Below are 27,616 nucleotides of genomic sequence, written 5' to 3'. Positions count from 1 at the left end.
CTCTAAGTCCATCATAGCAGATTGGGGCTTGTGTTTTAGTTTAATTATGAGAGGAAGTGGGCCATTCCCTGTTGTAAGAATCTACATGCAACAAGATCATGTACTTACATTAAATGGGCTACATTAGCTCAGAATAAATAAATTGTGTGGTATGCCACAAAACATTGAGTGGATTTCAAGTTCAGTCCTTATTCCATCGTGAGTTAATCAAGATATCAGACATCACAACTCATCTTTGACAGAAACACCAGTCTGAATTCATGCTTCGATTTACTACTTGACGCGTCTTACTCGAGTGTATATGTATATGCATCAGGTGAGAACACCATTAGCTTGGTTATGATGTCCTTCTCCTCCCTCAAACCTTCATAAAAATCTGATTTGGGTGAAGTGTTGGAAGGCAGTTAGTGCCCACAGAATCATATAGTGTCAAGACCGGGGAAATACGTTCGTTATTTCCATAGATAGCTAACAGAAAAAAAACTAAACTGCCCAATTTTATGCAATGTAACCATCTGCAAAGTTACTGAGTGTATAATATTAATGATGTTAAAATCCCAACACTTAGCCCCTGAAAAAAAATTAAAGTGCTTCTTAAAATGTGCAGGAAAAACATAACAAAATACTTGACTGAATAGTAAAAATAAATTGTTACATACCTGTACATAAGTTATGAAAGCATAGCACTGTGGGGTCAGGTGTGATCCTGAAAGTTTAACCTAAAGGCAACAGATTAATTATTTCAATTCTCAAATGATTGTATAATGTACTATATACTAAGCACCACAAAGGCACAGGATGAAAACTTCAACGCATGGTAGAGGGGGGTAAATTTGCTCTGACGTGCTGCAATGTTCCAACAATGTTGGAGGAGCCAAGCTCCACAGTTTAGAAAGTTCTGTTGAGTTGAAAGTGTAGGTCTCATATCACTACATCAAGGCCAAGAGCTGAGCAACACATGGTGCTTTCTTGGTTATCCATGCGGTCTGATGGCACTGACTGAATCTGAAAGCAGATCATCCAGCAGCAGAACATGATGTGTGAATCGCAGATTGTTCCACATTATCTTTAGAGCAATCCTCTTGTTAGCCTTCTTAACAGCCTACTCTGAAGATCAATCTGCATCAAGTTTTTTTTTTGATTTTTGCCCACAACGTGCCTTTAGACATTTTCCTCCATTAAAGGTGCTATATTAACGCAATCTCTTGAATGCAGTGTATGCCTTAGATGGCAGGCCTGCAGACTGTAAGAGCAATGTCCCACTGCACAAAAACCCAGTAGTGTCTGCACCAGCAAAGACAGGCAACAAAGAATGCAAAACTCGATTAACTGTATCCCCATGGAAAGAATCCGAGGACACCCCTAATCATTTTCTAATTTATCACTAGTGGAAAGCTGGGTCAAATTATCCAATCTTTCGTCAATCTGAAAAATGGTGAAGAGCTGGACTGAGAGGAATAAATTAATGAAAACAGAAAGCTGATTCTACCAGTGACTCTGGATAAATACTCTTGTATGTAATATCAATGTACAGCATATTGGCAAGGCCACTTTTGGAGTACTGTGTACAGGTCTGGTTTCTCTGCCATAGTAAGGATATTATTAAATTGAAGAAGGCTCAGAAAAGATTTACAAGGATGTTCCTGGAATGGAGAGTTTGAGTTATAAGGAGAGTCTGGATAGGCTGGATCATTTTACACTGGAGCACAGAATGTTGGGGAGTGACCTTTGGCATTTATAAAATCATGAGGGGCATAGATAATGAATAGCAAAGGCCTTTACCCAATGATAGAAGGCCTATTTTTAAGGTCATGAGGAGAAAGATTTGAAAGAATCGCGAGGGGCAACATTTTCATTCAGAGAGTAGTTTGTTTTGTGGAATGAACTGCCAGAGGAAGTGGTAGATACAGATACAGTTACAACAATTAAAATACACTTGGACAGGTACCTGGACAGGAAAGAATTAGAGGAATGTGGGCCAAAATGTAGGCAAGTGGGACTAGCTTAATTTGGGGAACTTTGTGCTGAAATGGACAAGTTGGATCGAACGGTCTATTTCCAGACTTTATGACTTGGATGAGGTATTGAAATGCTGTTAGTGTCCATGAATTTTCATGAATGAACAAAAATTGATGCAAATCATATTGTTTCAAACCATTCCCCCAGTGAGCTCGGAAAATGACTAAAGCATCGATTTGCTGCCCCCTTGTGGTTCTGCTCAGTGTAAAAAGACTGTGTAAAAAGACTAAGTGTAAAAATTACCAGCGATTGAAACTGACATATAATTTACAATCTGTATAAAACAGCAAAGATGGTAACCTTTTGTTAAGGGGCATTATTTTTATTAATCCAACTATGTTTGGAGAGGGAGAACTGCTTTTTAACATAGTTTGTGGTCGACACAATTCTTTTGGATGCAAATTTCGTCAGTGTTCTTCATTTGTTAACAAACATGACGTCCCCAGTGTTTTTAAATATATAGTCACTGAGAAAGAAACCACACTGTACTGGGTCCTTTGGCCAGTAAATTATCTCAGAATCAGAAGTCTTGGAATATGAGGAAGGTAATGGGAAGTGCAAAGAAGAAGTATGAACAAAATATTTGCAAGGGATAGCAATGTGGATCTGATAATCACAGGTACAGATGAAACTTATAAACAAATGGAAAGCTTATATATGTATACTTTTTAAACTTATGTCCCTGGTGAAGAAAGGATGAAATACAACTAGTATAGGGAAATCTAAAAGTAATATGTAGAAATTTGTGGACTTAATTTAAGCATATTAGGATATGAAAAGACACGAAGAATTGAAGGAATTTCAATGTTTTGGACAGAATAGTCTTTCAGGTTTAGGATTTGTGCCCATGGATTGGAAAACTGCAAACATCACTCCTTTAGGAAGTGAGAAAAGGCCAACAGATCTTGTCGTTTAATATGTGAGCAAGTTGTTGGAGTTTACTATTAGGAAAAAATAATTCAGTGTGTGAACAAATGTAGATTGTTCAGAGTGTAAAGTGGGCATTCGTAAAGAACAGATCATATCTGAATAATCTAGTTGAACTTTGACATCAGTATGGTAAACAGAAGAGTGAAATTGGATTAAAAACAAAGTGCTGAAAAAACTCAGTAGGTCTGATACTGTCTGTGGAGCAAGAAACAGGTTTTTACTACAGTTCAATGTGACATCTTTAGAACTGAAGTACTTCTGTATGCTGTGCATTATATGCTAACAGAAAGCATTCATTTGACACACAAGATAATCAAAGATGAGAAAACATGAACTTGGGCATAATCTTACTACAGGAAATGGTAACTGGTTGGGAGCTAGGAGACCGGGAGTAAGAATAAAAAGAATGCCATCTGATCAAATCCCTAGACTATGTACTGAATCCTCAACTTTTCATCAGAGATACGAATGACTTGGATAATGGAAAAGAGGTGTACATTCAAGCATACAAATAAAACTAAATTAAGAGGCATGGTAAGTTATGTAAAAAGGACTGGTGAGGTAGAATCATAGGCTAAGTACTGTGGGGAAAACTATAGCAGATTAAGCTGAATTTGGTGCATCTATTTTGAGCCTGTGGGAATGAAAGTGGAGTATTTTCAGGATGAGGACAGACTAGGAGCTGTAAAGGGACAAAGGAAATTTGGCTTGCATTTATACTACCAATGCTGAAAGGGATAGATTTCAAACAGATCTAGCAGCTAAGACAGGGAATCAATAAGACAACAGGGGCCATCAGTAGTAGCGGAAATGTATTCAACCACAATCTGTACCTTCACAGTCTTGCATAGTCCTACTCTGCCATTATCACCAAGTTGGAGATCAACCCTGGCTCATTAAAGAGTGGAGAAGGACACACCAAGAGCAACATCAGACATGCCTAAAAATAAAGTGTCAACCTGATGCAGGATGACTTGCTCGCCAACAGCATGCAATAAAGTTAAGTGATCCCACATACAACAGACCAGATCTGAGCTCTTAAGTTGTGTCCCATTCTGTCAGTGAATGGTGAAAAACATTTAAACAATTCAGTGGAGGAGGAGGAGGAAGCTTCATAAAATTTGCCCATCGGCAACAGAAGGGGGCCACACTACATCAGTACATGAGATAAGCTACAAATCTTCAGCCAAAAGTAACAAGTAGATGACCCTCTTAGCTTCATCCCAAGGTTCCCAGCTTCACAGATTTCAGCCTGCCATCAATTCAATCGATATAATATGAAGAACTGGCTGAGGGTGCCGGATACTGCACAGCTCATTGACGCTGAGAACATTCTGGCAATAGTGCTGAAGATGTGGTCCAGACCTGGCCACTCCATAGCCAAAAAGTGTACCAGAACAGCTACAAAAGTGGCAACTGCCTGGCAATGTGACAAATTATCTGGATATGTCCTGACACAAAAAAAAATGACACATCTCAGTTGGCTAATTATCACCCCTCAGTTCCAATTATCAACAAAATGATGGAAAAAGTCATTAACTGTGCAATCAAGTAGTATTTACTTAGCAATAACCAGCTCACTAAAGTTTGGTTTGTTTTCCAACAAGCTGATTGAGCTCCTGGCCTCATTACATCTTTAATTGAAATAGGGACAAAAGTGCTGAACTCAAAAGGAGAGGTGAGGGTGACTGTCTTTGACATGAAGAATGCATTTAATTAAGTATGACATCAAGAAGGCCCAGCAGGATCAGGGAGAAAGCTTTATTTGAGCTTTACAGAGTACAAAGGAAGATGGTTGTGATGTTGAAGGTCAGTCATCTCAACCACAGGGCATCACAGCTGGAGTGTCTTGGGCCCAACCAACTTTATCAGCAAACTTACTTCTACAATAAGGCCAGAGTTAAAGATACATTATTCAACACCATTTGCAATACTTCTGATACTGAAGCAGTCCATGTCCAAAAGGAGATAGCCCTGGACAATACTCGGGCTTGAGCTAATACGCAGCAAGTAACATTCACATCACATAGGTCCCAGGTACTGATCATCTCCAGCAAGAGAGAATCACAACATAACTCCTTTGCATTCAAAGGCATTATCATTGCTGAACCTCCCACAATCCATGCCTCAAGGGCCAGCCATATGAATACTGTGGCTACAAGAGCAAATCACAGCTTGAGAATTCGATGGCGAATAATTCACCTCCTTACTCCACAAAACCCACTTACCATCTACAAAGCACAAATCAGGAGTGTAACAGAACGTCCTACTCTCCACTTGCCTGGATGAGTGCAGCTCCATAAACACTCAAGAAGCTTGACACCAGTCAGGACAAAAGAAGCTTGTTCAACTGTCAGTCCTTCTGATACCTTCAATACCTTCTCCTCCAACAATGACACACCATGACAACAGTGTGTGCCATCTACAAGATGCACTGCAACAAAGTTCCTTAGACAGCAGCTTTCAAACTTGCAACCTCTACCATTAGAAGTCAAGAGTAGCAAATACGTGGGAACATCACCACCCACAATATCCCTTGCCCCCACTCTCACACACCATCTAGATTTGGAACAACAGCACCATTCTTTCAGTATTGCTGGGATCAAATCTTGAAACTACATTCCTAAAAGCACCTTGAGTCTATGTACACAACAGTGGATCAAGAAGGTAGCTCACCACGACCTTCTCAAAGGCAATTAGGAGTGATCAATCAATGTTGGCAAGGCCAGTCATGCCCACATCCCGTGAATGAATGAAAAGAAACAAGCTTGTACACCAATACAAAATGCAGTCAAAAAGTCAAATAGAACGTTATCAACTTTATCTCAACAGAGCTGGCATACACAGCTGAGGAAGTTTTCTTCAGTTGAACAGAGGGCTTAATCAGATTCCATCTGGATACTGCATTCAGTTTTAGGCACTGTTTCTTATCTTGCTGTATTAACCTTGGAGACAGACTGGCACAGATTCACCAAAATACAGAATGCTCCCAGGTCCGCAAAGGTTAAATTTTAAGCACAGGTTGTATGAAATAGGTTTGTGTTCCCTATGTTTAGAACACTGAAGTGACCCAAGTCAAGGTATTTGAAATGATAAAGGTATTAAAATTAGATACAGAGAAACTACTTGTTCTGTTTGAAGAATTCAGAACAAGTTAACATAATCTTGAGGTGACAGCTAGGCCACTCGGAAACGAAATCAGGAAGAATGTTTCAGTTGAAGGGGTGTTGAGAGAGACCTCGAATTGCAACCCCAATAAAAACTATAAACACAAAACACAGATTGCAATTTTCAATTAAGAGGTTGATAAACAGCCAACATTTTATTAACTGGAACCTATGGGACCAGTAGCATGTCAGCTGATCAAATACTCCAGTTGATCAATAAGTCCACATATTCAATGTAAAAACACACATTATGTAATAGAAACATTATGCAGAGACATAGACATCACAGTTATACTTCATTTACAGCATAAATCATTTAAATAATAAGCAGCTACGCCTTAAAACTTACCGACACACAGCCTTCTAACTCACGCCGAGTAGACTACTCAGGCATCATGGAGATTGTGATAAAACACGAAATTTCTTGTATTACAGGTATAAAATTTTTGCTGGTTTACTGAGCATACCAGTTCATAAGATGCAGTTAAAAGAAAGTTTGTCATACATTTTTGATTGGTAATGGAATCAAGGGATATGGAGCAAAAGCAGGCAAATGGAGTTGGATTACAGATCAACCAAGAGCTAACATAATGGTTAAACTTGCTAGAGCAGTTGAATGGCCTATACTCATTTCAATGCAACGGTCTTATTGTGAAATCTTAATATGAAATATACACCTTATGTCAATAGTTTAATACCTACCAGTTTTTCAAATCTTGCAGGAAGGTGTGCCACATGACCAGTGTAACCTTGGATATACTGGGTGGGAAAACAAAATATATGAGAAATTAGAGTAGCTTATAATTAAGAAGAAAGAAGCATTTTCCCATATAGTCAGGATGTTTGGACCCTCCTGGCAGACAGGATCCCCAGATATTAGAATTACCCAACATTCAAAAGAAAAGTTTTTCAGTAATACTGTAAAAGCAAAGGTGCTCCTGCATGGTCCTCTTCACAATTCACACAATCCCATTAGACTGATAAATTCATACTCATGAAGAAGGAAGACACCATAACAGCAGTTTATCCTCCTCCATGCAAATTGCCCAAGAAACATTCCAAAAAGGGAAACTGATTGTTTCCTAATTTAGCATGGAATATGGCATGGATCAGGTGAAAAAAATAGATGCAGTATAATCAATTTGGATCCTGACACTGGGATTGAACAATGTCACAAGGTTGTGATTCGGTTGGTTGAACTCATTCTGATTGCTTTGGTATATGAATTGTTAACTGTCCACCAGTGAAGACACCATGTTTCTTACAATTTTCTGACAAACACTCAAAGAACAGCCCTATAGCTGTAATGTTGCTAGGCTAGTCATCCAGAGCCAGTATATTATTTTGGGACATGGCAAATTTTATTAATTAATAAATTCAAAGAATTAAACAAAACATGTGGAATTTGAAATCAAATCTCAATAATAGTGATGTGACTGTTGTAAAAACCCATCTGATTCACTAATCTGCTATCATCAACTGGTCTGTCATACATATGATTCCAAGGCTACATCAAAATAGCTGACTATTAATTGCTCTTTGAAATGGCCCAGAAAGGAACTGTGTCGTATTAAACTGCCACAGAAAAGTGGGACTACAGTAATTTTTGAAGGGGGCTCACCACTACCTTCCCAAGAACAGTTAAGGATGGGCAACAAATGTTGGCCTTGCCAATGATGAACGTGTCCCATGAAAGAATTTTAAAAAAAACGTATTCCTTAATATTTATTATACTTCTGTTTTCTTTGCTGTCACAGTCTCTGCCACCATGACTGATAAATAAGGCAGGAAATTTAAGTTTAGGACCATTCAATGGTGATACAACTCAATTCAATCTTGAGCAGAAGCTAGAAGGAAAACTACCTGCAGAAGTTGAATATATGGTTTATAATGCCTCTGTCACACTGTAATCATGGTCCAGTTTATTTATTCAGGAACGGTCAGAATTGAGCAGTGAGCTCTGCATACTTACATATTTTACCAAAGAGGTAAGAATGCTGTACATTTTGGCAAGCTCTTTCAAGAGAGTGTCCACACAGCTCCCAGCTGGAATGGATGTTTGGATAAGTTCATGGAAAGCAGTCAAAAGGATGCCCAACTGAAGGACAATAGCTTTCTCTGCAGGTTCTCTTGTCGTTGATATTTGAGAGTTCTCATCTAGAACGGAGAATAACTGTAATATTTAAAATGAGCTGACAGTTTTGAGTTACACCCTTGAAGTCTCCTTGATAAATAAAAACAGTCCTCATCTATTTTGTCGTCACCTCCATTTCACAGTCAATTAACACAAAGATGTATTTCATTCATACTCGTCTTGGCAGCAAAGCTCAAGGGAATGGGGACACACTGGAGGAGATAGCTGTTAAATCATCTAATTTCAGGGCAACATTTTGGAGTGGAGTAGAATAGGAAGTGGGTCTTATGGACAGACTAGATTGGAGAGGGTACAAGGGGACATGAAAATAATAATTTGGGTGACAGTGGGTGGTTAAGGAATCATGCGCAGTATGAGTCAATGCCTCCTGGAACAAAGATGAGAAGAAAAAACAGGCAAGGTATTGGAGAAAAAGTTTTTCCTTAGTTGTGAATATTTCACTTTAAGAGCAAAGCTGTCAGAAGATCAGATAATTGATCATCCCTTTAAGCTATTAATGAAAACAAGTAATTAGAACAATGAGACAACTGTAAGTACTTCCAAGTGTTGCAAATATTTCACTTTCAGTACTAACCTGAGGCCAACTATAATAGTCCCTCCAACTGATAAACTAAAATGGGACAAAAATAAAACTAAAACATGGCTATTCGCTTACAGACCTGAGCAACTTTAGTTACCGCTCTAGTGATTCTCTGACACATTATACAGTACTCACTGTTGACATACAATTATCTATTCTTCCACCCGTTCACTTACCTGTCAGTCCTTTGTCAGAGCTCAGCTGGCTCTTCAGTTTTGTGATCAGCCAGTCTACTTCTTCCAGAACTTTCTCAGTTTGGCTCAAGATGAGCTGCTACAAAAGAAAAGCCACTGTAGCAACTATTGGTTTCGGTAAGGAAGTATTTTCTTTGCACAATGGGTCGAACTATCATAAAACTCGTGAAAACATGCATTAAACAAAATCCAACACTCATGTCGCAAAAGTAATTTCTTCTTCTTTACCAGATGGATTTTATTAAACATCAAACATGAGAAGAAAAATACTGATTCTCTGCTCTTCCACCTCTACATGCAAGTTCCCCTCCTAATCAAGATGCTATCTGACTCGGACATGTATTACCATCTGTCATCATCATGAAACTCCCTCCTGATACTCTTGTACATACACAATGATTACAACACTTCTACAAGATTCCCACAACCTCAGCATGACTAAGCAATAAATGCATTTGTTCCAACATTACCCACATTCTAAGTACATTTTGTTTTAAAACGCAGTTTAAGCATCATTGCTGCGGTCAGGCAGCCTCCTCAACTGATTAACTGGGAGAAATCAAAATAATCACTAGGCTGCATCAAAAAAAAAACAATATTAAAAACCAGCTCTCTAAGACATGAAGCCAATGTATATCTTATGCCCTTAGAAATTTTCTTCTAAGCCACTCTAATTTGCTACCTCTTTGGCTTCAAAAGCCTCTGTATAACAGGTTTGCTTAATCATCTTCTTAGTCTCCCTCCCCCGTTTCTTCACTTGTCATTCAGCATTCTCTTGATCGCATATAATGCCTTAAAGAGACATTAGTTCATGCGAAGAGTTCCACATAATTGCAAGTAATGATTGCATCAAAAAGTGCAGCCATTTTTCTGAGGGCCTTGAACACATTCTAAGTATATTTTGTTTTAGAACGCAATTTAAGCATCATTGCTGCAGTCAGGCAGCCTCCTCAACTTACCAACACAGTTGGAGCTGCAGTCCTTGAGTTCACCATGGAAAAATGGGATTGCTCCTCTATTTCAATGTCCTTTAGAAAGCAAGAAAGCAACATGATTATTCCACTGTAAATAACAAAGCACAAGTACCCAGTGTAAGACAGGTACCAGTGAAGCATGAATAATGCAGAATATATGGTTAGATTAGTATTCTGGGTGTCATGTAGCAGCACCATAAATAGATACAGGAAGGTTTCCTGTTTTATATTTCTAAAGAACTCATACAATATGTTCACAAAATGCATTTGCATTTTCATTAGAAATTCCGTCTAGAAAATCATTTCAATTGATTGTCTTCTGGGGGTGGGTGACAGAACCTTCTGTCAGGAGATGAGATACGCAGGTAAGATATTATGGTACAGCCTTTATACTCCTGAGGAACAACAGGTCAGATTGCAAAATAGCATTTTCTATAGATAAGGCTATTTTCTTATTTCTAAAATATCTCTAAGAACTAAGTGATTCAGATAGTATCATAAAACTTCAAGGGAATGGGATTCATCATTCTTACCTCGTCAATTATGATATCCAGGCGCAAATGTTCAAATCAAACAGACCAACTTCTGAAGGGTCACTGGGTGCAAAATGTTAACTCTGCTTTCTCTCCACAGATGTTGCCAAACCTGCTGAGTTTTCTTGGCAATTTCTGTTTTTTATTTCTGATTTCCAGCACGTGCAATTCTTTGGCATTTTTTTTAAATTCAAATCAAAACATGTTGTTTATGGAAAAAAGTAAAAGACTATTGAATAAGTACATGCCAATTGGTTAAATGGTCCATAAGCAACTGGTCTCTGGTCCTTTTCAAGTGATAGCATGATGGAGTTTGTTTTGATAGCATTTGGGGTCATGAATGCATTTCCTCTTGGAAAAATTACACAAAAGGTATGTAACAGAACATGTGCATTATAGGAACAAACCATTTCAACATCCAGTCCATGGCAGTGTTTGTATTTTATAAGCAAGTCCAAAAACTATACCCAGTAATCTATACCCAACACCTCATTTTCACCATGGACGTCCAGTCCCTATACACCTGCATTCCGCATGCAGATGGCCTCAAGGCCCTCCGCTTCTTCCTGTCCCGCAGGCCCGACCAGTCCCCCTCCACCGACATCCTCATCCGCACCCTCAACATCTTCTCTTTCGACTCCTCCCACTTCCTACAGACTAAGGGGGTGGCCATGGTCACCCGCATGGGCCCCAGCTATGTCTGCCTCTTTGTAGGTTACGTGGAACAGTCCCTCTTCCGCACCTACACAGGCCCCAAACCCCACCTCTTCCTCCGTTACATTGATGATTGTATCGGCGCCACCTCTTGCTCCCCAGAGGAGCTCGAACAGTTCATCCACTTCACCAACACCTTCCACCCCAATCTTCAGTACACCTGGGCCATCTCCAGCACATCCCTCACCTTCCTGGATCTCTCAGTCTCCATCTCAGGCAACCAGCTTGTAACTGATGTCCATTTCAAGCCCACCGACTCCCACAGCTACCGAGAATACACGTCCTCCCACCCACCCTCCTGCAAAAATTCCATCCCCTATTCCCAATTCCTCCGCCTCCGCCGCATCAACTCCCACGATGAGGCATTCCACTCCCGCACATCCCAGATGTCCACGTTCTTTGAGGACAGCAACTTTCCCCCCACGGTGATCGAGAACGCCCTTGACCGCGTCTCCCGCATTTCCCGCAACACATCCCTCACACCCTGCCCCCGCCCAAAAAGGATCCCCCTCGTTCTCACACACCACCCCACCAACCTCCGGATACAACGCATCATCCTCCGACACTTCCGCCATCTACAATCCGACCCCACCACCCAAGACATTTTTCCATCCCCACCTCTGTCTGCTTTCCGGAGAGACCACTCTCTCTGTGACTCCCTTGTTCGCTCCACACTGCCCTCCAACCCCACCACACCCGGCACGTTCCCCTGCAACCACAGAAAATGCTACACTTGCCCCCACACCTCCCCCCTCACCCCTATCCCAGGCCCCAAGATGACATTCCACATTAAGCAGAGGTTCAACTGCATATCTGCCAATGTGGTATACTGCATCCACTGTACCCAGTGTGGCTTCCTCTACATTGGGGAAACCAAGCGGAGGCTTGGGGACCGCTTTGCAGAACACCTCCGCTCAGTTCGCAACAAACAACTGCACTTCCCAGTCGCAAACCATTTCCACTCCCCCTCACATTCTTTAGATGACATGTCCATCATGGGCCTCCTGCAGTGCCACAATGATGCCACCCGAAGGTTGCAGGAACAGCAACTCATATTCTGCTTGGGAACCCTGCAGCCCAATGGTATCAATGTGGACTTCACCAGCTTCAAAATCTCCCCTTCCCCCACCGCATCCCAAAACCAGCCCAGTTCGTCCCCTCCCCCCACTGCACCACACAACCAGCCCAGCTCTTCCCCTCCACCCACTGCATCCCAAAACCAGTCCAACCTGTATCTGCCTCCCTAACCGGTTCTTCCTCTCACCCATCCCTTCCTCCCACCCCAAGCTGCACCCCCATCTACCTACTAACCTCATCCCACCTCCTTGACCTGTCCGTCTTCCCTGGACTGACCTATCCCCTCCCTACCTCCCCACCTATACTTTCTCCACCTATCTTCTTTTCTCTCCATCTGCGGTCCGCCTCCCCCTCTCTCCCTATTTATTCCAGAACCCTCACCCCATCCCCCTCTCTGATGAAGGGTCTAGGCCCGAAACGTCAGCTTTTGTGCTCCTGAGATGCTGCTGGGCCTGCTGTGTTCATCCAGCCTCACATTTTATTACCCAGTAATCTAAGTCAGGTTAAATCAAGTTTTTTTAAAAAACAGGTTTGACACTGCTTCACTGCTTTTCAATTCTATTCCACTAGAAATAGATGCCAGGGCATCATTTGGTCCTTTTTAAAAAATGGCCTTATTGATGAGAATCACTATTTCCACTGATTTGTGTCACCATAGCCCAAATCCCCCTGCTCTGCCGTCATTCAGTCACTTTTCTGCCAAACAACATGTGGTCTTCATATTCTTCCTACCAAAGTGTACCATTTCACATTTAGCTATAAATGAATTTTCAATCACATGCTTATGCTGTCTTTTAAAGTCTTTTTTGTATTTTGTCACAGTCCTCCTCTGTATTAACTCTAACTCACAATTGAGCTTTGTCTGCAAATTTTTAAATGTGAAATTGTACTTCTGCTTCCAGAGCCCAAATCATTTACGTAAATAGTGAATCACAGTTGTGTCAACAAAAAGCCTTGTGGAAATAACACTTACACTTTTTCTAATCTAAGTAAAATCTTTAATCTCTATTGTTTGTCTAAATTAGTAGACAGCTTGGTATCGATTCCGTTGCCTGTCTGCTTTTGAAAATCCATTTATACATGACCCTTTGCTCAATTATTTGTTCAAAGAATGCAACAGGTTAGGCACCATCTTTTTTTCTGAAATCCATTTTGACTGTTCTTTATTATACTATTTCAGTTACACGGTATTATTTCCGTTCTACTCTTGACTGAGGATTCCACTACCTTTCCTATCACTGGTGTTACACTAACTGGCATATACTTGTTCTGTCTCCCTTTTAAAAACAGCAATCCCATTAACTGTCCACCACGGCAATTGCATTATTCTTTTTATGAATAAAGTTCACTATGTACACATAATTGGGATTCCACATTCTTTTCTCTGACCTCTCTTAACATACAATCCATCAAGCCGAGCAATTATACCTTCTGAGTTTTATCATGATCTCCTCGTTCTATCTGAAACGTTTTAATTTTTTTTGAACTAATATCATGCCCATACATGTTATTTCCCTATTAAATTCTGTGGTTAAGAAATTACTTAATATTTCTGCCATTTTGCTGTCATCTGTAAGTTTATCATGTTGACACTTCATTATCTCAGTAGTTTCAAATAGTACTGAACATTGTGCAATCATCAGCGAACATCTGACCTTAAAATGGAAAGATGGTCATTGATGAAGCAGCTGAAGATGATTGAGCCATAGTATCCTGAGGATCTTAGTGTTCTTCTGGTATAGCGGTAGTGTCCCTACTTCTTAGCTAAGAGGCCTGGGTGCAATTCCACCTGCTTTATCTCTACCTCGATTTTCTTTATGTATGTGTATGTCGCATGCATTACTATTTATTCTGGGATTGATTAAACATTTTTATTACCTGACTACTAGTTCAGCAGAAAAGCCACAGTAGAAACAATATTCAAATAAAGACAGAAACACATAAGTAGAAGTGAATGATAGAAATCTGAAGACTATCAAACCGTGGGTCCATATTAACAATTTGAAAATGTATTTTCTAAAACGCCAATGTTCAAATTTTCTTGAAGAAAGTAAGTTTCTCTACAGTTTTGTAGCCTTTTTGGAAACTTCTGGCTTTAAGGTGAATACAGCTTACGACCAGCAGGCATAATGACACTTTCATTAGCCATACATTGGTCATCTTATCACTTCCAAGAGAAGCCAAGTTGGCCCAGAAAAAAAAAACTTTAATTCTTGAATTTCAGTTCTCAATATTTTCCCCAAATACTTCTCACAAAAAGCTGAAATTCCTTTGGTGGAGTTTGTAAAATGTCTTCATTCATGAGAGGTAGGCACTGCTGACCAGCTCTGCATTTGTAACCCATCCCAAACTGCACTTGACAAGAGTTACCCTCTTAAACTGCTACAATCAAGGTGGCACTGGTACACCCAGAGAGCCATTAGGGAGAGATTTTGACAATAACAACCCTAAAGGAATGGTGTAAAAGTTCAAGGCAAGATGGTGTGTAGCTTTGACATGAACCTGCGGATAGCAGTGTAAAACATCTATTATCCTTGTTCTTCGAGGTGGTTGTGGATATGGAAGAAACTATGGAGCCTTGACAAGTTGCTGCAGTGCACACTGCTGCCACTGTGAAACAATAGTGGATGGAGTGAATATTTAAGATTGTGGATTACATGTCAATCAAGCAGGCCGTTTTGTTCTCGATGGTATTGAGCTTCTAGAGTATTGTCGAAACTGCATTCAGTCAGGGAAGCAGACATTCCAAATATGTGGTCTATAAATGGTAGACAGGTCTTTGAGGAATCATGAGGTGAGTAATTCACTGCAGACTTTCCAGCATCTGATCTTCTGTTGTAGTTACAGTATTTATATTGCCAGTATAGATAAGGTTCTGGTAAATATTAGTCTCCAGGATGCTAATAATGGGGGATTCAGCAAAGGCAATATCACTGATTGTTCGAAAGAGCTGGTTTAATTCTCTGATGTTGGAGATGGTCATTGCCTGCCATTTATGTGGCAATAATAATGTTATTTGTCACTTAACAGCTAAAATTTGTGCCCAGGCCCTACTGCATATGAACACGGGCTGCTTCATTATCTCAGTAGTTACAAATAGTACTGAACATTGTGCAATCATCAGCGAACATCTGACCTTAAGATGGAAAGATGGTCATTGATGAAGCAGCTGAAGATGATTGAGCCATAGTATCCTGAGGATCTTAGTGTTCTTCTGGTATAGCGGTAGTGTCCCTACTTCTTAGCTAAGAGGCCTGGGTGCAATTCCACCTGCTTTAGAGGTGTGTAATAACATTGCTGAACAGGCTGATTAGAAAACATTGATTCTGAAGATCTGAGGTAATGATCCTCTAGGACTGAGGTGACTGACCTCTAACAACCACAGCTATTTTCTTTTATGCTAGGTATGTCATCAACAAGTGTAGCGTTTTCTCCCTGTTCCTCACTGACATTGGTTTTTCCCCAGCTTCTTGATGCCATTCGGTCAAATGCTGGCTAGGACATTGACTCCTGGCTTATCTTGAGTTCACTTGTTTTGTCCCATGTTGTCAGGTGCTTTGCAGTACCCAATGCCTTCAAGCATTTCTTTTATTGGTTGGCATCTGTGATACCGGGGGCTTCAGAAAGAGACCAAGACAAATGTTCCATCTGGTACTTGCAAAAAATAGTTGCAAATGCTTCGCTTTGTTTTGGCAATGATGTGACGGGGTCTTTTGTGAAACTTTCTCCTCTGGTTAATTTTTAATTGTTTACCACCAGTTATGATCAGATGTGGTAGGCCTGCAAAGTGCAGACATAAACATTCCTGTTGTATCGAGCCTTAATGAGACTCTAGGTGGAATACTGAGCAGAGTTTTGGTGTCCTTATCTAAGGAAAAATATATTAGCCTTAGAGGAAGTGCAAGAGAGGAAGTTAATACTTAGATGCCATTCTCCTACCATCCTATTTCAAAAAGGACAAGTGAAAAATGTTGGCAGCCTCTTTGACTGTGATCTTTTAGCTGAAACCTGGATGGTTCCACTGCTAACCTCCTGATAACAGCAACCAAGGCAGTTAATAGGTCAGGTGTTGGATCTAGACAGAAAACTGACAGCCAAACCCATAACTAAAAATCACATATCTAATCAAGAACTGTGGGCTAAGAATGACAGCTTACCTGATAAATGGGTTGCAAAACATGGATTGCTCTCATACAACTACATTCTCTGAATCAACAGATTACTTGGTTATTTATTTGCCAGATTTTTGGTTTAACTTGCCAACAGTTTGATGTCATAATTCATTCTTAGTATAAACCAACCTACTGGATGCATTACAAATGGATTTAGGTGATGATAATCTGTAATCTTCCTTTCTGCCTTCCAACAGGCTGTTCTTGACAATAAAGTGCACAGAATAAGCAACTTCAATGAATTGCAACTAGATATGATATAAAGTCAGCCAACTCCAGCAGCATATCAAGCCCAAAACAGTACCGATAATGCTTACTGCCCAAGTTGGGCATATGATTTTGCTATGTGCTATGCTTCCTTACACAGGGGTCTTACCTGATCAATATCCCCTAGGCAACAGTGGACATCTCGAGACATCTCTTGCAGCAAGCTCGCTGGGCTTTTGCGCAGCACATGCAGGTTAAACATCATACTCATCAACCCTTTACAGAAGTGTACATCTTCTGTAGAGCCAAGAACATGTTTATACATTTTTACAGCAACATCCACTTAAAGATGTGATCACAGAAACATCTGAAGGCAGTGAAATGTTATAGAAATAGAAAAATAACTTGTTTCCCTTGAGGTTAATTTTGAAACTAAGGGATTTAATCTTTTGTAATCATTACAGATAACATACCTGCAAGTCTAATATTCATCTGCCTAACAGAACATTGCCATTATTGTTGTCTTAATTGGTCAGGAACCTGAAATATTCAGAGCTTATTAATAAATTGCTTTTACCCTTCAATATTATTGCCAGACAAAAAAAACCCTATATAAATCTAACCTTAAAGATTCATACTTAGTGGACAATATGCCAAGGGCAATTTTTTGCAAGTCCACTCAGGAATCTGCTGCAAGGACTGCAATTAAAACATTACATCTTTTCTCTTTGGAATTCTGGTGGACCCATTCCTCTTTTCTAACATTTCTAATTTCATCTCTAAATATTATGAATCTCAGGTCTGTGCCTGAAGTGCTCTTACCTAGATTATTTTCCTTGCAGATCTTTACAGTCCATGTTAACATTTGGCCAAACTATACCCAAAAACAAAAAACAGATTAATGGTACATCAAATCATACGCAGATTTATCAACACATGTTTCACCTCTAATTATGATAGGAAATATAAGCTTTGAATTGTAAGTAAAGCATTTAATTGAAATAAAAAGTCCTTTCTTCGCTCTTCAGTACCAATATGATGAAACTAACAGCCTGCCAAAGAAAACTGGCATTGTCATAGCAACATATTTAGTGTACCGAAAGGGATATAATCAGTGCTCCTATTCCAAGAATATCTCTATCGTGACTACTCTTGCAAAATTGTTCACTGTGTCATTATGTTGACTATGTTTCTTAAGTACCTGTCTGCTTTCCCAAGTTACTTTCTTCTTTGTATATTAGCAGAATTTTTTTTTTAAATACTGGAGCAATATCACTGCAATTTTCTATACAGAAGAGTAAGATAGCTGAGGGGGAAAATTTCAAAACTACAACATATTACACATTTCTTTACACAGAGTGGTGGGTGCATCGAATGCTTTGCCGGCAGTGGTAGTGGAGTCAGATACATTAGGGACATTTAAGTGTCTCTTGGATAGGCACATGAATGATAGTAAAATGTAGGGTATGCAGGGTAGTTTATCTTAGAGTAGGATAATAGGTCAGCACAACATTATGGGGTGAAGGGCCTGTACTGTGCTGTACTGTTCTACGTTCTATTACACTCCCTGCTAGTTAGCAAGATATCAGACATTGCCAAAGTGATCAACAGAATTGAATCTTATAGGAGTCTGAATGACAGAGAAGTCTGGTAGAATCTGGTGAATCCAGAGAGGGATTTCGCAACACTGGGAACAACTCATTGCTTTTATGTTTCAATATTCAGACAAAATTCCTGCTAGCTAGCAGAGAATTTCCTTTCATCAGGTTTATTGCTTACTAAAAACCTTACTAACTGCAAATCTCACTTTATGAACATGCAGCTTTCCATCCTACCATCCACTACAAGCAAACTAGATGTTGACAATCCTCGGTATAGAAGACACATCTGGTACCTGGCAACTCCAGCTCACCACTTGTTCCAAAGATTCTCCATGTTGGACACCAGATAGTAACATTGCCAATTAGATACAAAATTGTCATGACAGTAGGAGACAGAAAGTGATGGTGGAGGGTTGTTCTTCAGACTGGAGGCCTGTGACCAGCAGTGTTCCCCAATGATCGGTGCTAGGTTCCCCAATGATCTGTCTGTCATTTATATAAATGATGTGGATGAGAATTTAGGAGGGAGGTTTGTGGATGACAGCGAAATTGGTAGTATAGTCAACAGTGAAGGGGGTTGTCTAAGATTACAAAGAAATCCTGATCAGTTGGGCCAATGGGCTACAGGGTGGTAGATGGAGATTAATTTGTATAAATTCATGGTATTGCACTTTAGTAAAACGAACAAGGGCAGAACTTAGACAGTAGTAGCAGGGTAGTGTTGTCGAACAGAGAGACTTAGGGGTTGAAGTACATAGTTCTTTGAAAATTGCAATACAAGTAGACAGGGTGGTTAGGAAGGTATTTATCACATTTACCTTTATTACTCATACCACAGAGTATAGGAGTTGGGATCTCACGTTGAGGTTGCAGAGGACCCTGGTGAGGCCGCTTTGGAGTACTGTACAGCTCTGGTCATCCTGCTTCAGGATGGTTTTTTAGATTAGATTCCCTACAGTGTGGAAACAAACCCTTTGGCCCAACAAGTCCACACCGCCCCTTGGAGCATCACCACCCAGAACCATCCCCCTATTGCTCACACACCCGGTTATTAGTAAATTGCAGAGGGTTCAGAAATGATTTACTAGGATGTTGCCAGGACTGGAGGGTTTGAGTTATAAGGATAGGCTGGGACTTTCCTCACTAGAAAATAGGAGTTTGAGGGGTGACCATATAGAGGTTTATAAAATCATATGGGACATAGACAAGGTAAATAGCAAAGGTCTTTTCCCTGGAGTGGGGGTGTTCACAAGCAAGGGGCATATTTTTAGGGTGAGAAGAGAAAGATATAAAAGGGACCTATGGTGCAAACTTTTCACACAGAGGATGGTCTGCATGTGGAATGAACTGCCAGAGGAAGTGGTGACAGGCACAGTTACAACATTTAAAAGACATTTGGACAGGTACATGAACAGAAAAGGGATGTGGATAAAACCCAGGGAAGTGTGACTAGTTTAGTTTGTAAAACTTGGTTGGAACGGACTACTTGGACCAAAAGGATCTGTTTCCATGCTGCATGACTCTACCTCAAAGCATGATACACAGGTATTGGCCAAATGCACCTCATATCAATGAACACTGGCATATGACAAGCATCAGTCTCTAAGAACCTTTGCAGCACACTTTTGGACTTCAGTGCTCTACCTTGAGGTGCAGTGACAATTATTACTGTAATGTTATAGCAGGGACATTTTGTGCTCTGGGACACAGACTCAGCATTTGAACTGACTTGACTGCATCTCCAGGCTGTTCATTATTCTTTTACTGTTCACTCACTTTGAGCTTATCTGGATGCTCACAGCACCCCTGCCTTGCCTCCCAGTTGGTAAAAGCAGATTCACGGTACTACTACATTGCCATTCTGATTAATGCAGATGGAAATCCAGGAAATTGTCACGGTTGTCAGCTGGTCTGAGTCAAGTCAAGGAAGATAGTCATTAGCCAGGGGGTCCCATTGCAGCAAGTTAAGGAAAGCCACTGACACCAGTCCAGGGGCTAGGACACAGTCAGTCAGTCAGCTGCTCAGGGCAGTCAGAGTCATCTTCTCCTCTTAAGGATTGAGGAGCCACATGTAGGCAGCCTATCACATGCCCTTACTCTTTCTGTCCGATTATAGGCTTTTGACCTTCAGGAACAAAAAAGAGGCAGGTTTAAGAAAGATGAAAGCAAGTGATATTGCTGTTACTTTTGATACAGGTGCAAAGTGTCCCCAGCCAATGAGGAGACAACACAAAGGGCATGTGGAGTTTATGCTGCTAGGAGATGGGAGTGGGTGGCAATAATTGAAAGAAAATGTTGCAGGCAGTAGTAAGAATGATACAGCATGAGCCTTGATGGGAGATGAATACAATACCTGAGATTATACAGTGAGTGGTAAAAATAAGGCTAGAATTAGATGCTATAGGGGCAGGGTGGTAAATTAGTGGAGTGAATTTGATAAGATGTGGTGAGAGGACTTCCTAGGTGTCACAGAAAGAAATCCTCGAGGAAACTCAACAAAGCTGACAGTTTGCCAAAAAAAGCACGAGATTCAGCTCACAGTCTTCTGACCCTTAGGCAGTGCTATATTAGTAGAAACCCACTAGCATGCAGAACATGAAGACATCTGCCAAACAGACAAGCAGTTTTCTTTCCTCTGTTTCACCAGCTTCAAATTCCTCTATCCCCATCTGATGTGCTTAAAACACAAGCTTGACTTAAGGCAATCAGTATTAAACAACAGGTTATTTTAAATGAAAGGAGCATCAGATACAGCTTTTATATAACGTGTTATTTATTACGTAATGGATAATAAAGGCTGCACACAACTTGAACATCATGACTCATAATCTTTCTTCATTCTATAAAATCACAGGGCTGTTTCTCTCATTAGACAGGTGACTGGTGACAGTTTAACCCCAGAGTCACCCCCCCTAAGGCTAGGGGAGGGGATGAGAAGGGCAGTCTTTTGTGGTAATCTCAGCCAGCGTGGGAATTGAACCCATGCTGCTGGCACCATTCGGCATCGCAAATCAGTTGTTCAGTTAACTGAGCTAACCAACACTCTTATGCTCATATAATACATACTCAAAAAAAACTGATTTTCTTTACCTGCGTAGGGCCTTTTCTACAGAATATATATTGATTGCAACTTCCAGAAAACATGTAAAACATAGTTTGTTTCACTGGATTATGCTGGGATCATTCATCATTAGCACAAAGAGGTTAAATACAATCCAGAATGGTAAGAGGAAAACCTCTATATCTGCTACATGGCTCAAGTAAAATGTGTTTGGAGCAATCTTAATGCAGTTTCTCATGGGCTTGGAATCACAGCACAAATCATGCTTAATCACCACTTGCCCTTAACAGAACAGAATTATGGAGCATATATTGAGATAGCTGCTGTGGCGCATGGAAAAGCATGACTTGTCTGCAGGAGTGATCATTCTTTTGATGCTGGGGCTGATGAGAATGTCAGCAGTTAATTCTTCCTGCAGCCATTGGACTCTAAGAATAAGAGACAAGTTCCATTCCTTCATAATAACATCTTTTACATTGTTACTTACAGAACAATAGAAAAAATACTGGAGTTCTTTTTGTGACTTTCAGTCATTGCATTATACCAGCAAAAAACGAGAAAAAGCTGTCAGGTTAATGTCTACGTACTTGCTCAGATGTGGGTTCTAATAGCCGAGAGAGTGTTGACAGTATGCTCACTAAAAGCTGTGCTTCCTTGCTGTTAAAATCCTCTTCATCCCCACTCAGTTGTGTCACAAGGGATCTCTGACAGCAAATGGATCAGAACAAACATCTCTTAATGTGAACAGTGAAAATACAGGAGTATTGCATGCACATAACCAGAAACATATTTCCTGTAGGTTGCTGCAGGTGTACAATTAATGATATTGAAAGATGATCAGCTCTGATTTAAAAGCAGTACCATACATAAGAAACTTACCTGGAACTGTCTGATGTGAAAAGCTGCTTTCACTGTGATGTTGATATCCTCCTGTTCTCCTTCCCCATCACTCACCACATCTAAAAATAAAATAGGCACAACATTTTTCTCCATTTTCTCTTCTGAAGGGTCAGTGTTCCACAGGCACCTCTCCACATTAAACAGATTTCAAAGAATCTAATGTGCGCATCAAGTACTTCCAGATCAGTTAGTTTTGGTAAGCCAAGAGTAACAATCCTTTTACAATGATTCTCCCAAATCTCCTAGGAGAGGTTGTGTTCAGGTTGGATAAAAAGTAAACAAATTTATCTCTTTTCAATCAAGTAGGTTGACTGCAGGACAGTTCCCTCCACATAGTTCCAATAGTTTCAATCTCAAGCATGCTAACCCTATCGCAGGAGACACGCCCACGGACTGCATTCTAATTCATTAAAGGCAGACTCAAATCAAAGAGGAACTGCAGATACTGGAGAATCCGAGATAACAAGGTGTGGAGCCAAGCAGGCCAAGCAGCATCTTAGGACCAGGAAAGCTGACGTTTCGGGCCTAGACCCTCCATCAGAAAATGTCTTAAATCAGCCTAGTAACTTTTCCCAGTATTTTCAAGGCACCGATAGCTGGGCTCCATCCTTTCCTCTTCTGCTTTGTTACATTCCTGCCTATATTCCACACCATTTCTAATGGTCCAGCTTTAATTTATGCAAAATAAGCTCCAATTATTTTTTTCCCCTGAGAAAGGAAAGCATACTCTCAGAAGGAGTCAAGGCAAATATCAGAGATAATGGGAACTGCAGATGCTGGAGAATTCCAAGATAATAAAATGTGAGGCTGGATGAACACAGCAGGCAAGCAGCATCTCAGGAGCACAAAAGCTGACGTTTCGGGCCTAGACCCTTCATCAGAGAGGGGGATGGGGAGAGGGAACTGGAATAAATAGGGAGGGGGTGGGAGGCGGACCGAAGATGGAGAGTAAAGAAGATAGGTGGAGAGAGTATAGGTGGGGAGGTAGGGAGGGGATAGGTCAGTCCAGGGAAGACGGACAGGTCGATGAGGTTAGTAGGTAGATGGGGGTGCGGCTTGGGGTGGGAGGAAGGGAAGGGTGAGAGGAAGAACCGGTTAGGGAGGCAGAGACAGGTTGGACTGGTTTTGGGATGCAGTGGGTGGGGGGGGGGGGAAGAGCTGGGCTGGTTGTGTGGTGCAGTAGGGGGAGGGGACGAACTGGGCTGGTTTAGGGATGCAGTAGGGGAAGGGGAGATTTTGAAACTGGTGAAGTCCACATTGATACCATTAGGCTGCAGGGTTCCCAGGCAGAATGTGAGTTGCTGTTCCTGCAACCTTCGGGTGGCATCATTGTGGCAGTGCAGGAGGCCCATGACGGACATGTCATCTAGAGAATGGGAGGGGGAATGGAAATGGTTTGCGACTGGGAGGTGCAGTCAACTTGATTTTAAGCAACCATTCAAAACAGTGTTTCTTTTCACATCAGTGGTCAGTTAAAAATTTTGGGGTGCAGTGTGAGAAGGAAAGAATAAAAAGAAATCAAACCTCACAACTACTCCAAAGTTCTTAAATATTAGGAATCACAAAGCTTTGCGTGCATGAATTGCATTTCAAACGAGACTGTTAAAGATCAGCAATCAAGCGCAAAATTAAATGAATCAAGGCAGATGTTTATCAGCAATTTTAGTTATAGTCTAACTTTCTGATACAGATAATTTTTAAAGTGACTCAAATACATAGGTTACTATGAAATTCATATTTTTACTATCTCTGGGTTATTGATGATATATTCTCAACAACGACCAAATTAAGAATAATGTGGAAGTGCTTGTGACAGTCTCAATTGGCACTTTGACAAGATTTCAAGATAAAGTTTCCTTTCTCATATAATCAATTTTTAGACCATAACTATAAGATATTGCAGCGTAACTGGGCAACTTGGCCCATCAAGCATGCTCCACCATTCGATCATGGCCAATACATTTCTCAACCTGTTTCAATACGTTTCTCAATATGTCTCTCTCCTGCCTTCTTCCCCTACTTACCAAAGACCTATCTAACTGTCTTAAAGACACTCAGTGTCTTGGACTCCACAGCCTCTATGTTCCTGAGTTTTGGCTGAAGAAATTTGTCCTCGTCTCAGAAGCTGCGCTATAAGATTTGAGTTTCTCCTACTAGTGGAAACATCTTCTTCATGTCTATTCAATCCAGATGTCACAGTATTTTATGAAGGGGAAAAACAGAGTTAACGTTTCGGGTCCAGCCGGTGACCCTTCCTCAGTATTTTGTAAGTTTCAGTGAGATAAGTTCTATTTAATGGGACACAGAGGCAGATGAAAATGCTAAAAATATACCAAACGGGTAATTTATGAACAGGAAAACATGACACATTTACCAGTACACCTGTGGAATCACGATGAACAACTACAGTATGTTCACAACCTTAACAGAAGGCAGGAGTGCAAGACAAAAAAGAACTCACATTCATGCAGAATCTTGTATGAATTAAAAAAATCCCAAGGTATTAACCTAACAAATTATTCTGAAATGCTGTCGCTATAGACATTATGTAAATAAGATCCCAGAAATAGCAATTATATGAATAATCTGTTGAGTATTGTGATCATGTTGAGCATTGGCTGAGAGATGAAACTGAACAAAACAATTCGCTGATCATCTTCCTTTTTAATGCAGCCATGGAATTTCATTCACTATTTGCTCATTGGACAGTGTTTTGACTTAACATCTTATCCAAAGGATGACACCAAAGCACAATATTCCACAGAAGTGTTGTCTAGATTATATGATCTAATACAGCATGAATATACAAGTTTCTAATACAGAGGGGAGGTCACTTTCAATTGAACCAAGTGAAAAATACAACACAGTTTTGAATTAAACAAGATTGAATGCTAATGTTTCAGACACTCCAACATTAATGATCCATTTCATAAATGAAATATCAAGCATATTCCAGTGGGATACAACATTAAGAGAGCCTGACTGGATGTTGAAGGCTCATGACATTCTAATTTGGGTTATTCAATCAGTCTCACTCAATGTTTGAAAGCTGTAATCTATGTGCACCCTATGATATTCTCCTTACGTGTCAAGCAATTCGAATCATTCCAACTAACCTATTGCATTGAGGAACTGCGGGATCTTGTTCTGGTATCTGTGTTGCACCGTGTTGAATGTGCGTAGTAATCCCTCTAGACAAAGTAACGAAATAGTTCTTCCTTTCTCTTTCTTTCCAGATTCTTCCACTGCTGATGGGATTGAAGTATATCTCCACAGCAAAACTCTGCAAAGCAAAGCAACAAATAAATATTGGTGATGACATCAATCGCTTTGTTGCTCAACAAACAGAATTTGTTATTTGCTTGAGCCAGCTATGAATTTATAGAATTTGTTACCTAGTAGACAACAAAAAATACATTTAATTCTCAATAAAATCAGAAAGTGCAAGAAATACACAATATGCCTAGCAGCATTTAGCAGAGAAATATTGTTACATTTTAAGTGCAATCCTCAAATGGAAGCTAAAACAGTAAAACATCTTTTCCCTTCCAAATGCTAGCTTAACTGCTGTGCGCTTGCTGCTCTCTCTGTTCTTATTTGAGACTGACGATATCCATAGCTTTTCCTTTCTTTAATACCAGTAAAAATTAAAACATTGACAAGATAATTCTAATATTTTGAAATAGTTAATACAAAATGACGTGAGATGATTTTATAGATGTACGAATGTGTTTTCTTACCGAGTGATTTCACACAGGTATTTAAATATTTTCTCAGCATTTTGGCCATCTGGTCCATCTGTCTGCCCTGTCTCCTCAAGTTGTTGTATTTTCTGCAATGCCACACTTACTGCATATCGCATAAATTCATTACTGGAGCGCAGCACAGACAAACTCTCTTTGTGGCTCTGTGTATTATCCCTTGGAGAAGTTGAAGAAGAAAAATTAGTCCTTTTAGAAAATTATAACATTGATTCCTGATACATCTTATTAATCCAATTTTTTATGCCCAACACGCATTCATTTTAAAGATAAAAGGTATCAAGGGATACGTAGAAACGGCAGGTTCTTGGAGTTGACGCACAGACCAGCCATGATCTAAATGATGAAACATAGTTGTGGGCCTGAAGAAATTTTGCAGACTTTTGTCAAAGATCAATACAAACCATAAACGCCAAAAGGAAGTTTTTAAGATGGAAAACAAAAGTGGTTTAATTTATGATGCTCTAGCTCTATCCTTACAGACCCTTGCACTGCTACAAATGACCTTTGTACCTTGGACTAATGGCATGAGAAAACATAGGTAGCCCAGATTCCCTTTTCTGATCACTGCCAGTAAACAGTCAAAGTGGAAACTGGGCAGATGATGTAAATCAAATATAGGATCTGCCTGTATTCCCCTCCATTGATGGGCAATTTAACTATCTCAGCTTTCAAAAATTGAATGGTCATTTGGCAAAGTTCAAGAGGACTAAAACACACCTATATCCCAGAAAGGCCAAAGCCTCTGGGAGATGAAGTTGATTGGAATAATCTGGAATATTTACGACTCTTCAAATTTATAAAATGCAACCGGAAAACAGTGAAGTCACTAGGTACTCACAGATTACCTATTCCTTTCAGTAACTTGCTGGGAGAAACAATAGCTTTACTAACTATTTCTCCGAAGAAGCAAATGACACATTTCAAGTGAAAAGAAAATTGTCCTGCTAGCACAAGAACCAGGGAGCTGGGACAGCACTGAAATATTTGGAGATAAAAGCTTTTTCATATCAAATAAGTAAGCTGCACTCAGAGGCATCTTCATGTTTTCTAAATATAGGCAAGAAAGTCGTGATTTGTAGGATTTTATCAAAATGGGAGTTAAAAAAATGAAACTGTTGTATTCGCAGTATTAAGAATAAAAGCAGTGGACATGTTTTGCCGGTTGAATAGCATCAAATATAAAGATGTTTTCAGGTAGGGCTCTTCTATTTATATTTTCTTCTTCTAAAAATGCTAATGAATCTGCTATGCATCTCCAGTGTTTTCAGATTTCCCGCAATGCTTTACTTTCCGCAAGTTATTCTTCAGGGTCAGAATTTCTGCAGCAGCACATTAATTATTAAGATTGCCTTTCAATCAAAAATAACGTAATTGAGATCTTTTCCTCAAAGCACACATAAGGTGGCACGGTGGCTCAGTGGTTAGCACTGCAGCCTCACAGCCGCCAGGGACCAGGGTTAGATTCCCACCTCGGGCGACTGCCTGCGTGGGTTTCCTCCGGGTGCTCCAGTTTCCTCCCACAGTCCAAAGATGTGCAGGTTAGATGGGTTGGCCATGCTAAAAAAATT

General features: G+C 40.2%; 1 protein-coding gene across 3 annotated transcripts in view; it reads right to left on the bottom strand.

Moving 5' to 3' along the window:
• Positions 1–27,616, bottom strand: part of fanci (FA complementation group I) — a 74,835-nt gene that overhangs the window by 10,846 nt on the left and 36,373 nt on the right. For 2 of the 3 annotated variants that reach the window (XM_048562648.2, XM_048562649.2), the window contains exons 24-34: positions 26,025–26,204; positions 25,401–25,567; positions 22,264–22,343; positions 21,972–22,088; positions 17,545–17,596; positions 16,892–17,019; positions 10,005–10,073; positions 9,028–9,124; positions 8,089–8,273; positions 6,819–6,875; positions 660–719 (exon numbers count right to left, since the gene is read on the bottom strand). In XM_048562648.2, the coding sequence (XP_048418605.2) occupies positions 660–719; positions 6,819–6,875; positions 8,089–8,273; positions 9,028–9,124; positions 10,005–10,073; positions 16,892–17,019; positions 17,545–17,596; positions 21,972–22,088; positions 22,264–22,343; positions 25,401–25,567; positions 26,025–26,204 (1,192 nt within the window). The remainder of the gene's footprint in view (positions 1–659; positions 720–6,818; positions 6,876–8,088; positions 8,274–9,027; positions 9,125–10,004; positions 10,074–16,891; positions 17,020–17,544; positions 17,597–21,971; positions 22,089–22,263; positions 22,344–25,400; positions 25,568–26,024; positions 26,205–27,616) is intronic. The other variant, XM_048562650.2, reaches the window with a different exon arrangement.

This window comes from Stegostoma tigrinum, chromosome 33 (genome assembly GCF_030684315.1).
Source record: "Stegostoma tigrinum isolate sSteTig4 chromosome 33, sSteTig4.hap1, whole genome shotgun sequence".
Classification (NCBI taxonomy): Eukaryota; Metazoa; Chordata; class Chondrichthyes; order Orectolobiformes; family Stegostomatidae; genus Stegostoma; species Stegostoma tigrinum.
Note: the sequence above shows the minus strand (reverse complement) of the source record. Positions and strands in the feature narration are given on the sequence as shown.